Source organism: Cariama cristata, unplaced genomic scaffold (genome assembly GCF_000690535.1).
Source record: "Cariama cristata isolate BGI_N322 unplaced genomic scaffold, ASM69053v1 scaffold1339, whole genome shotgun sequence".
Lineage (NCBI taxonomy): Eukaryota > Metazoa > Chordata > Aves > Cariamiformes > Cariamidae > Cariama > Cariama cristata.
Window position 1 is genome coordinate 50,374 of NW_009633802.1, and position 14,267 is coordinate 64,640.

At 35.4% G+C, this 14,267-nt stretch overlaps 1 protein-coding gene across 1 annotated transcript in view; it reads left to right on the forward strand.

The window, feature by feature from the left end:
- HERC2 (HECT and RLD domain containing E3 ubiquitin protein ligase 2) overlaps positions 1 to 13,264 on the forward strand; it is a gene marked incomplete at both ends in the record, with an annotated part of 63,589 nt that extends 50,325 nt beyond the window's left edge. Inside the window, 14 exons of the mRNA XM_009706873.1 lie at positions 1,323 to 1,476; positions 2,189 to 2,296; positions 3,470 to 3,601; positions 4,179 to 4,337; positions 4,429 to 4,547; positions 4,945 to 5,070; positions 6,039 to 6,194; positions 6,342 to 6,457; positions 6,585 to 6,783; positions 7,971 to 8,185; positions 8,946 to 9,123; positions 10,819 to 10,980; positions 12,132 to 12,223; positions 13,125 to 13,264. Coding sequence (XP_009705175.1) covers positions 1,323 to 1,476; positions 2,189 to 2,296; positions 3,470 to 3,601; positions 4,179 to 4,337; positions 4,429 to 4,547; positions 4,945 to 5,070; positions 6,039 to 6,194; positions 6,342 to 6,457; positions 6,585 to 6,783; positions 7,971 to 8,185; positions 8,946 to 9,123; positions 10,819 to 10,980; positions 12,132 to 12,223; positions 13,125 to 13,264 — 2,056 coding nt within the window. The remainder of the gene's footprint in view (positions 1 to 1,322; positions 1,477 to 2,188; positions 2,297 to 3,469; positions 3,602 to 4,178; positions 4,338 to 4,428; positions 4,548 to 4,944; positions 5,071 to 6,038; positions 6,195 to 6,341; positions 6,458 to 6,584; positions 6,784 to 7,970; positions 8,186 to 8,945; positions 9,124 to 10,818; positions 10,981 to 12,131; positions 12,224 to 13,124) is intronic.
- Positions 13,265 to 14,267: the final 1,003 nt, after the last annotated feature.

Genomic DNA, 14,267 nt, shown 5'->3' on the forward strand with positions numbered 1-14,267 from the left:
AATTGATATAGTCGTTATTGCTGGCTAAAAATGCTGTTATTATATTGTTAACAATATAGTAATTCTTCTTAATTTTGAAGATTTACATTTGATGTATTGAAATTTCTAACTATTTACAAAGCATCTGTAGGTGTGGGGTTTTTTTGGGACAACTGACAAACAGAATTAATAAATGCTGTAATACTGGATAACAGCAGCTATATGAAAGCATGTTACAAATCATAAATTGTTTATAGAATATCTACTTACAGTAATGAACTGAAAGTTGTTTAATGTTTCTTGTAACTACCATTCGAATATTTTTTTTTTCTAATGTGTAAGAATGCATTTCTTTTAAGATGCTCATATGTTATAGTTAATCTATGGCTTTGCACTGCTTAAAGACTGGTTTGAAACATCAGAAGTGATTATGCAAAGCTGATTTTTATATTATTTTATTAAACTTGGCTTTACTAACAAAAAAGATGAATAATGATTTTGCTAAGGAATGTGCATTAAATTGAGAGAAATTTTACTTATTTATTAATGGTCTAAATGACAAGACAGCTTCAGTTTTAAATAATGAAATTATACGGTATCTCGGTCCGAGTAAAGTAGGGTTGTGGGAGAGCTTAACTGATGCTATTCATGTAGAGGCAGTTGAGTGGTATTTATCAAACTGTTACTTCCCTGCCTGCCCCCGCCCCCCCCCTCCCCAAATTGCAATGATCAACTCTGTATACCCATATTCTGGTTTGAGATGTAGTTGTCCCGCTCCCACCCCAATTAGATGGACACTATTATGCGCTTATACATTAATTCTGGTTTTTTTTGCTTCTAGCATTAATAGTGAGTAGCTGCACAATTTTGTGCTTGTGGGTGTGTTTTGTGGGGGTATTTTTTGGTGTGGGTTTTTTTTTTAACCTCAAGAGTCAGAATTTTTGTTTGAAACAGCTCTTTAAAAATTAGTACTATCAGAATTTTCTCTCTAAACAGTGTTTTGCAATATTACATGCTGGTTAAATATTTACACTTCCATTAATCTCTTGGCCTGTGTTTTATAGTTTAAAATTTACAGTTTGTTTTTTCTGTAAGGGAAAACAATTATTTGTGTTGTCATTTACTTACTGGAAACTTACGTTGTTTGGCTTTTAGTTTTAGAAGCTTTTCTAGCTTTAACCAACACCGAAAAAAGTATTTTTGAATTAATATGATGGTTTATGCATCGGAACTCAGAAAACAAGTGATTGATTTATTTTAAATTTGGGAAGAATGGTATTTGGCTTAGATTTCTTGGACTAAACAAACTTACTTTCGTAAAGTGTATATTTTTCTTTTCTTAGGTTGCTGATATGTTGTTGGAGCTGTGTGTTACTGAACTGGAAGATGTAGCAACTGATTCACAAAGTGGTCGCCTCTCTTCGCAACCAGTTGTGGTAGAAAGCAGCCATCCATATACTGATGATACATCTTCTAGTGGCACAGTTAAAATACCAGGTATAGAATTCTTATAGTTGCTTTACTAAAATTCGGTTAATTTCAAGCCTGCATGCATAGAGTTTTTCCTTAGCTTCCATGAGTGTGTATTGAACTTTTAAAGCCATGTTATGTATGCTGTTGCTATAATAAAATATTTCTTAAAACACTTACATACTGCATGGACATCTCGATCCTGTGAAATGGGCATTTTTGGGGTTCGCTGGCTGTGACTGCAGCTGTATATCATTGCTGCTTTCTGTTCAGTTACGAAGCTGAGAAGGACTGAGCCTTTTTCAGGGTCAGTAATTCACCACCTATCTTCTAGTCTTGAGCATTAGGGAGATACTTTCTTGTTTTAATGCTGTCTTTTCATTTAGTACTTCCTTCAGTATGTTACCTAGTACTTATCAAAAGGTACAGGCAACAAAGAGCTATTTGCCTTAACTGTAAATAGACATTTTTCGTCTGTTGCAACTTTGGTTTGCAATGTTCTGAATATAGTCTTCAGTCTGCTAGCCCTTACTCACATGAGCTTGCTATGATGTAAGCCTTTCAAAGAGAGGAAATTACAGACAAATAATGTCATTAAACCAGAGGAAGTTATTTTTATTGATGAGTGTTACGACTTCCAAACAGCCTTGTTTGATTTCATGTGGATTTCTAAAATGCTGCATTTGTTCGTGGTATTGATTGCTCTGTAGCAATGTGTCAACTCTTTGTTGCTGTTCAGGTGCTGAGGGACTGAGGGTAGAATTTGATCGCCAGTGTTCTACAGAGCGGCGTCATGATCCACTCACCATAATGGATGGTGTCAACAGAATTGTTTCCGTCCGATCAGGTTATGAGAACTAGTGCTTTTCAAAAATGTCTTGTGTGATTTACTGTTAAATACTGAATGAAACATACCACTGTCTGTGACTGATGTATTGTGAGCGATATGCCAGTAAAAAAAAAGGAAGAACTAGGTAAATTGATACTCTGTTTTAAACTAAAAAAGATATAGGATGTAGACACAGACATGTAAGATTGATCTTCCATCTTTGAATACAGGGAATCTCTCAGAAGAGCATGTTGTCATGCTCTTCCTAAGAGTAGTTAGGGTGTAAAAAAATTGGTGTTTAGCACCCCCGCCAACATGTGTGACTTTTGTGTATAATCAGAGTATATTTTAACAAATTGGAACACAATTGGAAAAGGATACTACTATTGTTAGCTTTTTTCTTTTTCAAGTAATACTTACAGAAATTTGAGCTTTCATACAGTCAAGACAAATGCTCTTCTGCTGTCGAATGCCCAAAATAATAGCTAGGCTCTCTCTTTCTGTTTTCTACTCTGGCCTATGTATGTGACACTACATGAAATCTTCATGTCTTTTATCTTGTTATCTCTGATTTCATTTTTAAGCAGTATTAATTTGCAGTAGATTTTAGAGGAGTATTTTTAATCTTATCAAATTTTACATCCAAGCTACCCTATACATGACATCATGTTGCAAAGGTGTCAGTAGTTACTCCCTATGCTTAACATTTCTGAGCAGTCATGATGTGGGCTTTTACTGTTGACTCATTTTTCCCCAGACTGTTTCTGATACATATGTGTTTCATTATTGAGATATTTCTGATTAGATTCCTGGTTGGAAAAAGCTCTAAAGCTTTATTTAATGTTTGTGTTGTTACATATTTTTGTAATGTGAAAAGATAATTTGAAAATAGAACAATGGATTTTAGTAAGAGCTCATAATTGTCTTTTGAATGTGGTATTAAAAGTACTGAGGGTATCTGTTAGCAGTGCTAATTGAACTATTTCAGATTTAATGTAACATCCTTACATTACATTAAAGATGTTAATAAAACATCTTTATACTCATGTGCTTTATGTAGCTTTTTTTTTTCTGGAGTGTGTTTGTGATGTTTATAATATATAGTCATGGAGGGAAGTTGCTATTGATGAGTGGCTTTTGTATTCGCTCAGATAGTGGAGATAAATATGTTCATATTGCCTACTGAAACAGGTCGTGAGTGGTCAGATTGGTCTAGTGAATTGCGAATTCCAGGGGATGAACTAAAGTGGAAGTTCATCAGTGATGGCTCTGTGAATGGATGGGGATGGCGATTCACTGTTTACCCTATCATGCCAGCTGCAGGTAAGGTATTGTATATGAATTTTACAGAAGGGCAAGAGAGTAGATTTACTTGTGGTTTTTTGTTTGTTTTTTTTTTACAGTTGCATTCATTGCATGATATTTACATGCCAAAGTTCAGTAGTTCGTTTACATTCATAGTAAGAAAACATTTTCATTCATACTTAGGAAACATTTTTGACAAATTCCTGAGAGGTGCACTTGTACATAGGGAAGAGATTAAAATATTTTGTAATCACTCTAGTTGGCCTCTTCATCAGTGAAAAGAGGATACTTTTGAGGCACAATTAATCTGAAATTCTTTTTTTAGTTGTTGGGGTTTTTTTGTTTTGTGTTTTTGTTTTTTATTTTTTTTTAAAATGCATCTGATTTGGAATTAGGTGAATTATGTCATGAAAGTGCCTCTTTCTTCCAGCTCCTTCAAAGGGAGGTGGGGTGGACCAACTTATATGCAGACTGGTACTCTAGACTGTTGCGTTTGGTCAGCTAAATCCTGCCTATGTTCTGTTCTTATTTCAGTCTGAGGGTGAATCTTCTGCACTTTTTCTTTTTTGTTGTTTTTGTTTTTTGTTTCTTGCAGGCCCTAAAGACCTTCTCTCAGATCGTTGCATTCTTTCATGCCCCTCAATGGATTTGGTTACTTGTTTGCTGGATTTTCGCTTAAATTTTGCTTCCAACAGGAGTATAGTTCCTCGCTTGGCAGCTTCTCTTGCAGCTTGTGCTCAACTGAGTGCCTTAGGTAAGTGTAGTCTTAAAACTGAGTCTATTTGTTTGAGGTTAAAATGATTGCTTTAAGTAATTACATTCTTTGTGTGCTTATGTTTCCTTAGCTGCTGGCCACAGAATGTGGGCCTTGCAGAGACTACGGAAACTACTCACAACAGAGTTTGGCCAGTCTATTAACATCAACCGGATTCTAGGGGATAATGATGGAGAAACACGAGCTTTGGTAAGAAGGCAGTGATGCTCTCCTCTTCACATTTTTCACATTAAGATGTATGTGAAGCATTAAAATGCTGGCTCTGATGTACAACATTTTTGTTGTTAATGGCAAAAGAGGAAATGTGCAAATGAATAGCCTTCTTGCACAGATCTGCGAGTCTGTAAAAAAAAGTACTCCATTTTAGAAAAAAAATGGTTAATGTATAGATGTTACTGTATAGATGTGGTTTGGGAATCGCCAAGAAGTTACAGAAATATTCTATATTAGAAAATGGATGGAAATGATACTTCACATAGCTAATAGTAGTTTGGGAATTTATTAATGTTTTGTCATGATCATCTAAATAATGTACTTTTTTGTTATATGTAGTAAGACTAACTTTCTAGTTCTGTGATTTCTCTAGAGTTTCACGGGGAGTGCTTTAGCTGCTTTGGTTAAAGGTCTTCCAGAGGCTTTGCAGCGACAGTTTGACTATGAAGACCCCATTGTGAGAGGTGGCAAACAGTTGCTCCACAGCCCTTTCTTTAAGGTAATGGGGTACCATCAGTAAAGAATGTATTACTATAGTTCTGGATTTTTTTGTGAGATGTGGTAAGCTCGCCTAGTCCTGTATCAGAAACATTTTCTGACAAAATCGGAATACTACTTCTAAAAGGAGAATCAAATATACAAATAAAGAATAAGGAATACGTAGCTAGGCAGAGGTAGATAGGTCAGAAAAACATCTGTACAGTAGACTACACTTTTGGTAAGTGATTTCTGAGTTGTCCTAATAGGAGTGTTATATATTTTTATTTATTTAAATACTCTGAGGTTTTTTTTTTTACATCTAGTTGGAACAAATAAGAATGTCTTAAAAGGAAGGCTATTTAGTTTTCAACCCTGTACATCAAAGTAAAAATGAACAAGCTGAGGAAGAAAAAGAGCAAACAGGAATAGAGGAAGAAAAAGAGCAACAGGAATAAAAAGCTGAGAAAGCCTCCCATCTAGTAAAAGTTAAACTAAGAGGACTTATCTATCTTAAGGAAAATAAATTCTTGAAATATGTAAAAGTTTATGCAGGGAAGAAGTAATCCATTGTTCACAATCTTCATGAGTAATACTGATTTGAAGCTAAACCAAATTAAAAATCAATTGGAAATTGATTTAATTGTAGGAAGGACACAGTTTAGAAATTGAAGGTAAAACGTTCAGCACATGGTATTTGATACAGAAAAGTTAATTAATTTAGGAGTGTTTTTCACAGTAGGTTTGTGAAAATTTTTGGATTGGAAGAGGGAATTAGATACATAGCCATATGAAATAGTGCGTGTACATTTGATGCTGCCCCATCCATGAGGGTGGTGAAGATGACTCTTAATGCCCTTGCACTTTACATGTCTTTGAAACTGTGTTCAGACCCTACTGGTCTGTAAGCTGTTCAACCACAGCAAATGCATATTACTTCTTATTACATGTTTTTGATACATCACTAAAATGTTTTTTGATTGTCTGAAGGTGCTTGTGGCTCTTGCTTGTGATCTGGAGTTGGACACTCTCCCTTGCTGTGCAGAGACACACAAATGGGCCTGGTTCAGGAGATACTGCATGGCATCCAGGGTTGCCGTGGCTCTTGATAAAAGGACACCATTACCCCGCCTTTTCCTTGATGAGGTACTGCAGGAATACGTTAAATCATTCATGGAACATACGGAAGTGTTTCATTCAAAAAGATCTACTGAGTTTGAAGTATTTTATGCCAACTGTTGTAGGAGTAACTGATAGTTTGATTAATGTTGTTTAATCAAAAATATTTTACAGGTGGCAAAGAAAATCCGAGAATTAATGGCAGATAACGAAAATATGGATGTTCTTCATGAGTGCCATGATGTCTTTAAAAGAGAACAGGATGAACAGCTGGTCCAGTGGATGAATAGGTTATTTCTTTCAACTGTCATTGGTTTGGTCTTGTGATGCTTCATTGCTGTATGATGATAAACTGTGGGTTTTTGTGACTTTTTTAAAAGCTCTTTTAAAATTTTGTTTGTTTTGCATTTTGTGCAGACGACCCGATGATTGGACACTTTCAGCTGGAGGCAGTGGAACTATTTATGGTTGGGGTCATAATCACAGAGGACAACTTGGTGGGATTGAAGGGGCAAAAGTCAAAGTCCCAACTCCATGTGAAGCTCTTGCTACCCTTAGACCAGTGCAGTTAATTGGTGGTGAACAGACTCTGTTTGCAGTGACTGCTGATGGGAAAGTAAGGATACAACAAATGATTGTTTGTTAGACTCCCTTGAAATATTTCATCCTCAGTCAGAATGGGTTTGGCTAAATAAAAAAATCACGTTCATAGCATTTATTTATTTATTGTTATTGTTGTTTTGTTTTGTTTTTTTTCAAGGAAACTGAACTATACTAAATCCACCAGTGCAGTCTAGGAATTCAGTGTACTATAGCATTAAATGCATGAAACAAATGTATTTTAGTTCTTAATTCAAAACTGTGATCAGATTTTGGAAGACAAAGCTGCATATAAGTAACATCCTCATAGAGTCCCATAAAGCACGACAGACAGTAAAATGTGATGGTGATTATGTGTCTCTGACAGGGGAGAGGTGTAATTGGAATCTGAGATTGTTCGCAGTTGGCTAAATGCCTGTAAGTTAGATACTGCAGGATCTAATTTGCAGATGCTTAAATCCTCAGTGAAAAGGAGCACCATGCAGAGGTTTAGTGTAAGGTAAAGGAGAACAAAATAAGCTTATGAATTTGAAAAAGTCTTTATTTTGATACAGATGGTAGCTTTGTGTTAAGGATGTGATCGAGAATTTTAGCTAGAGCTTTTTGTAACAGTTACATTCAGTCAGTGAGATACTGTAATGATTCCTAGCAGTCAGTGTCATCATTGTTAATGATTCACAGCAGGGTAAGGGACAAATTAATGACATTTGACATCATTCTGTTGAGAGAAATGAGTTTCAGATAGAAAAAGAGAGTGAAAAGCAGTACTTAGAACTGTATTTATGCGGTGGAAAGGGAAGAAGCAACTGTGTTTAGGTGTGTGTATTCCACAGAAGAAAGAAAACTAGAATAGTGCTGCTTGAAAGAGACCTACACATGATAAATGATTTTGTAATGTTACCACACAAAGCTATGGTTTCTTGATACTTTTACAAAATCAGCCTTAAGATTTAAAATTAAATCCATTAAGTCAATGACAATTCATATTGACTTGAGTGTAGCCATATTTTCACAAATTTTTGTGAAATATTTAAAAATATTTCTTGTTTTCCAGAAGAAGGTATAGAGGTGTGTAAGAAAGTGTTTTTTCAGCCTTTCCTTTAACTGTATTCTAGTACACATTCGTTAAGAATTCTTCTCTTCAGCTTTAGTGAATGTTCTTCAAGAGGCAAATAAAATTAAATTTTATTCTTCACTTTAAAGCTGTATGCGACTGGATACGGAGCAGGTGGTAGGCTTGGAATTGGAGGAACAGAGTCAGTTTCTACTCCAACTTTACTGGAATCCATTCAACATGTGTTTATAAAGAAAGTTGCAGTGAACTCGGGAGGAAAGCATTGTTTGGCATTGTCTTCTGAGGGAGAAGTTTATTCTTGGGGCGAAGCAGAAGATGGTAAACTTGGTCATGGAAACCGAAGGTAAGTAACACTTTGAAATGTTATTTTTAAAAACTATTAGTGGATACTTGTTGTAGTTGCTATGTATTTGAAGTGTTGTATGAGTACTGCCTATATGTAGAAGTCAGTGTTAAGAACTGATGTGGAAATGCACTTTTTAGAATTGGAGAACCACAAAGTATTTTTCAGAAAAACAGTTACTCTGATTTCTGTAATTAGATACTGTGTTCTAACATACCTGTGGATGCTGAAGTCCAGTGGCTTTCCTTTGGGATTTGTCTTGTAGATACGTAGAACTTCAAGGCACTTTAGGGAGCAAAACTGTTGTTCCGCTTCTGATCTCCACATGCATTGCTGCCTACATAAAAGGAGAAATTCTGTTGTGTTAGATAACAGTGTTCTCATCCAAAAAGAAAAAGGAACTCCGAAGTCCTTGGAGGCAACAGTCCACTTTATGCTTGAAATTTTGATAATGTATCTTAATTGGACTGATTTTTCCAGGATAAATGCTTAGCTTTGACTGGCTTTTAATGGAAGTGGTCTTGTAGTTTCAGCTTACCTGTAATGGTGTAGTATAACGTATGGTAAAGCAATTCTAGCTTTTATAGGCCTCTAAAAATATTTCTGAATGACTAATTAAATACAAATCTTTAGGATATTAAACTGGAGCAAAAGCAAATACTCAGTTATTTTACTAATTTTTAAAAACATCTCTCCATACATTGGTGAATGTGAATGGTCTATTCTAAAAGTTTTGGCAAGACGAATATTTTCATTTCAGTCCCTGTGATCGTCCTCGTGTAATTGAATCTCTGAGAGGTATAGAAGTGGTTGACATTGCTGCTGGAGGAGCACACAGCGCATGTATTACAGCTGCAGGAGACCTTTTTACGTGGGGCAAGGGAAGATATGGACGCCTTGGGCATGGAGATAGTGAGGATCAACTAAAACCTAAACTGGTAAGAAATCTTTGGAGTTCTATAGTCTTAGTCCTGTTTTTCCCTTCTGATTCATAACTTTTGCGTTTCTGCATATAAAGAATGAAAGGGCAAAATGGTGGCAAGTATTTGTAAGAAATGAACAGCTACTTTAGAAAACAGGAATGGATTGGAAGAATAAAATGGAAGTGGAACTGCAGAACTTTGCTAAAGGTCACTGAACAGCTTATAAGGAATTTGTTTTAGAGAAGAGTTAAAGGAAACCCCAGATCAAACACCCCCACCCCCCCAGTAAGTAACTTCCACCCCTTTACAGGAGTATTTTGCACTGAAAGTAACAAGTGAGCTCCTTGTATACTGGGTCCCCTCATTGTTTACTTCCTGGAAAATATACCAGTAATTACAGTGATAGCCGCTTAGTCACTTGCAAACTGCTTTTTTTCCCTGACATAATAATTATACTCTTAATTCTTGTGATTGAATACTGAGATGTTACTGAAGTATATACTAAGTTAAGAATTTAGCCTAAGTAATTATGAAGTATTTAATTGCTATTTGCTAAAGAAATTTGAGTTAAGCAATTATTGACGAAGATAGCTGTTTCCATTTGATTCTTAAGTGGTAAATCTGAGAACTTGGGACAGTATGGAATACAAGAAGAATGAGTATACTGATTAGCTGACGAGTTGTAATTCAGACCATCGTACTCCTGTGAACCAGACTTTAAGAGCTTTAAGATAGAATAATGGTATTAAGAAAACTGTCCTGCCTTTGAAATGAGAGTTCATTTTGCTACCTGTGATTTCTTGCTGAAAATACAGCAAAAGATAAGATTATGTTAGTTGAATCAAACAATGTTAGCTTGTTATTTTTATTCATAGCTCTGTACACATATTTCTATTCACACAAGCATTAACTTTTTTCAGTGCTTCAATTTGTGGGGCAAGGTATCATACATTTTTAGTCCACTTTGGGACCTTATAATCTGTATCCAGATGTTCTCGTTCCCCTGCCCCTCAAAAAACAAGTTCTGCCCACCTTTCCTATACGTCTTTGTACATTTTTCCCTCCTCCATGTTTCTTGTTAGTATGAAAATACATAATCTGTAGATGAGTTGAAGTATGTGAAGTTCCATACTGCTTTGGATGATTAATTGTGCTACCTATAATCTATTTAAAGTAGGGGTGAGGATGGGGAGGATGCAATGTATGTGGGCCACCTTCCTTTTACTTTGTGACTCCAAATGCCATACTTCATCACTAGATGGCAGCAATTCAAAAGATGTTGATTAAATTCAGAATATGATGCAAGTGCTAGAAAATTGTAAACTAGTAAAAGAATAATTGAAAATAGTACTTTTTCTTTTCTTACTGTATACAATACTCACCCAGAGAGCCTGAAATTATTTCAACAGAATATAGTCTTTGATAACCTTATGTTTTGTATTAATTGTTGTTCCTGACTTTTTAGGTCAAAAAAATTTAACTAGTTCACCAATTAAAAAAGAGTAATCTAGTATTTAAAATACATGGTTAGTTTTCATTTTGCTGGTTTGAAAGAGCAAAGCCCTTTGAGTTACCTTTATTTGCTTGTTCCTGTGATGTTTCAGACTTCTAGTTCCAGTGAAGCAGCGCTCCAAGTTGGGTTTGTCATCTTTTCTGAAATTAAATGACTGAGTCTTTTACTGTGAACAAAAATGGGTGATTTCTTTACAGGTGGAAGCTCTCCAGGGCTACCGTGTGATTGACATAGCCTGTGGCAGTGGAGATGCACAGACATTGTGCCTCACTGATGATGATACAGTCTGGTCCTGGGGTGATGGAGATTATGGAAAACTTGGGAGAGGAGGCAGTGATGGCTGTAAAGTACCAATGAAGGTATTTGAATGTAATTTTTTTTATTGTTTTAGAAATCATGAGGTTGATGGAGAATGTTGAAAACAGATTTGCCAATATGTGCAAACTTCCACTCGTGCTGGGACATCAAAATTTTTCTGATTGTTGTTAAGAACGAACTTTATAGGCCACAATGATGAGTCTTTCAATTTTGTGCTGACTGTTAAAGTTACACTTGAAGGTTTTTTCTTTGGAGAACATTGCTGGTTCCAGCAATATTTCTCATTTTAATTTTGGTTCTTGTCAAAACATTAGATTTTGCCAAGAAATCTTCATATTTCTATGTGTTAATAAATTTCCATAATACTGCTGAAGTCATAACTTAATTCCAGAAAGGAGTATCAATTGATTAAAAAGTAATCTCTATATTAAACCTTTCATGTGGATGCATGGTTGACTTGGAATTTCTTCATATGTTACAAATGAAATCCATGTAGCCATCTAATTTGAATTTCAGCACTTGTGATGAAGATGAACGTTGTTTGTGTTTGAGGTGTATGTGGGTGTCACTGTGTATACCTATGCACAGTGGGTTTTGGATTCCTAATCCAGAATCACACTTTATTACCTGGATACAGGTGTCCCCATTCTGTTTCAAATGGACAAAGTCTGTCAGCCTGTCCCAAATAACAGTTTTTTATTGCATGATGTAACACAATATGAAAATAGCTTGTTTGTTTCATCAATTCATCACCATAGGATTGATGGTAAAGTGGCATAAGGACCTACACAGAATAAATAGGAAGAGTGTACTGGATGTTTAAATATCTTTAGTACGTTGGCAGAATCGCATGCATATCATATGAGCTAGAGATGGTTAATGTTGAGTATTTGGAGACAGAGCCTTACCATTTGTACAAAGGAGCAATTACTGAGTAACTATTGCCAAAACACACTGCAGATGATCTTCTACAGTTTGCCAAATCTGAGCTTCTTTTTAATGTTTAAGTAGTAAATGGTAGAGAGATGAAAGGAGTAGAATTCTGCTAAATTATGTACATACACATTTTAATTTATAAATATACATACAGCCACTTACACACTTGCACATTATATTTTGCTTAAGACAGTGCAGTCTATGAAAATAGAGCCTCCTTAATTAACTTTGATTTCATTTGATATTATTTTCCTAGATTGATTCCCTCACAGGCCTTGGAGTGGTTAAAGTAGAATGTGGATCACAGTTTTCTGTGGCTCTTACCAAATCTGGAGCAGTATATACATGGTAAGTGTTTTGTATTAGTTATTTTGACAGTGTTAGATGTAACCTTGTCTGCAACAGGTATTAGTCTTACACTGCCATCACTGTTTTGATTCTGCCCCCCCATCAAGAACTTTTTTGAGTTCCTCTGTCTTGATTGGTAATAAATCTACCACTTTGGGGAACATTTTATAGTGCTATTTGAATGAAAAATCGAAGTATTTTGTCTTGGAGACCTAAGCACGGAGTTGTCATTTCAGGCATTGACCACTGCAGGATGCAGAAGTTCCGAGGAGATCAGTAGAAGTACAAGTCTGAAGTATCATGCAGGGCAGAAGATGATAGCATAAATAACATTCTCGTATATTATCAAAATTGTGTCTAGCTTGTGGTGGCTGTAGTCTGAGAATTTTATTTTAGTTCATTGTTTTAAACTTCCTACACCATTCCAAATTTTGTTGTTTAAACTACTAGACTTAAGTGTTTAAAAAGACTAAGCAAAATACCTTCCTAACATCCTTCTGCCCCTTTGTTTGCATGACTTTAGAGATATCCTTAAAGTGGACAAAGTTCCAGTCTCTGAGCTCAGTAAACATACTGTTTTTGCAGATGAATGCTTCTAATACTTGACCCTTTTAAGAGGAAAAAACCAAACAACCTCCAGCAAAAGTGGTAGAAGGACCTACACAGAATGAGTAGGAACAGTGTATTTAGAATTTTTTAATATTAAGAATTTTTGCTTTATCAGCAGAATCACGTCCACGTCATACAAGCTAGGGATGATTAATGTTGAATATTTGGAGAATATTTTGGTATTGGACTGTTCATAAATATATCTACAAATCAAATATCAAACACAGGCTGTTCCTTTTTTTTTTTTTAGAATTAAAACACAGTTTTGAATTGTTTTACCTTCTCTTTGCAGGGGCAAAGGAGATTATCATCGGTTAGGCCATGGTTCTGATGACCATGTTAGAAGACCACGACAAGTGCAGGGACTGCAAGGAAAGAAAGTCATTGCAATTGCTACTGGATCTTTGCACTGTGTTTGCTGCACTGAAGATGGTATAAAAATAAAATAATTTACTTGCTTCTCAGTAGTGAATTTGAAAAAAATGAAACTTTATTTTTTAGTTGGCTGTTGGTAGGTTGCCCTTGCTAAAAATACTAGTACTCTTTGTGAGTGGACATATTTTGTGTTTGCAGGTGTTGCATATTTCTCGAGCAGCAAGCATGTCATTGATTTAAAATGATCACATAAAACCAACTGAAGTGTTTTAATTAATAAAAAATAAAGACTTTAAGTTTCATAAGTCCTGATGGTCAAAGAAAAATATAGAGCTCTAAAAGTAATTACAGAATGGTGATGCAGTAGAATGAATGGATTTGGCTCTTATTTAACAGAGTCTTCTGAGCCTGCTGAGGTGTTTAACTTGCTAAATGAAGCACTGCACAAACAATATTGCTTCTTACAGAGCAGGTTGAGATACTGAATATTCTTCGTAGGAGGCTCACTTTCACATGTAATTAACAAGTCTGCACAGTAACTGAGTGTTTTATAGATGCTTGTGAAATAGGATATAGCTGCAGAAAATGAATGCTTAGAAACAAGGTTGCTATTTTAAAAGTATTTTCCAATTATCTTGCAACAGTAAGCACCCATTTTAATGTCCTCTCTGGTAGTACAGTCTATTATAGGATTTTTTTCTTTTGTCTCATACAAAATGTTAAGCCCTTTCTAATTCTTTTAATATCAGCTTTTTCTGCTATGAAACTATCAAATACATGCTGTTTCTGGTGTATCTGTTGTTATTCTTCTGCTCCACCATTTCCTTCTCTTCTGGAACAGAACATATAAGTTATACAAACTATGAGGAAATAAATGCATCTTATACTAGCTGCTCTACATAGACTGTAGGCCTAACCGTGTCGTTCAGGGCTTATCTGCACTAGATAGTGGATTTCAGGATGGCCATCAGTCCTAGAAATCTTGATTACAGTCTGAGGACTCATTCAGTGAAATGATTTATAAATGCTAATTATTTAAAAAAAAAAAGGGGGGGGGGGG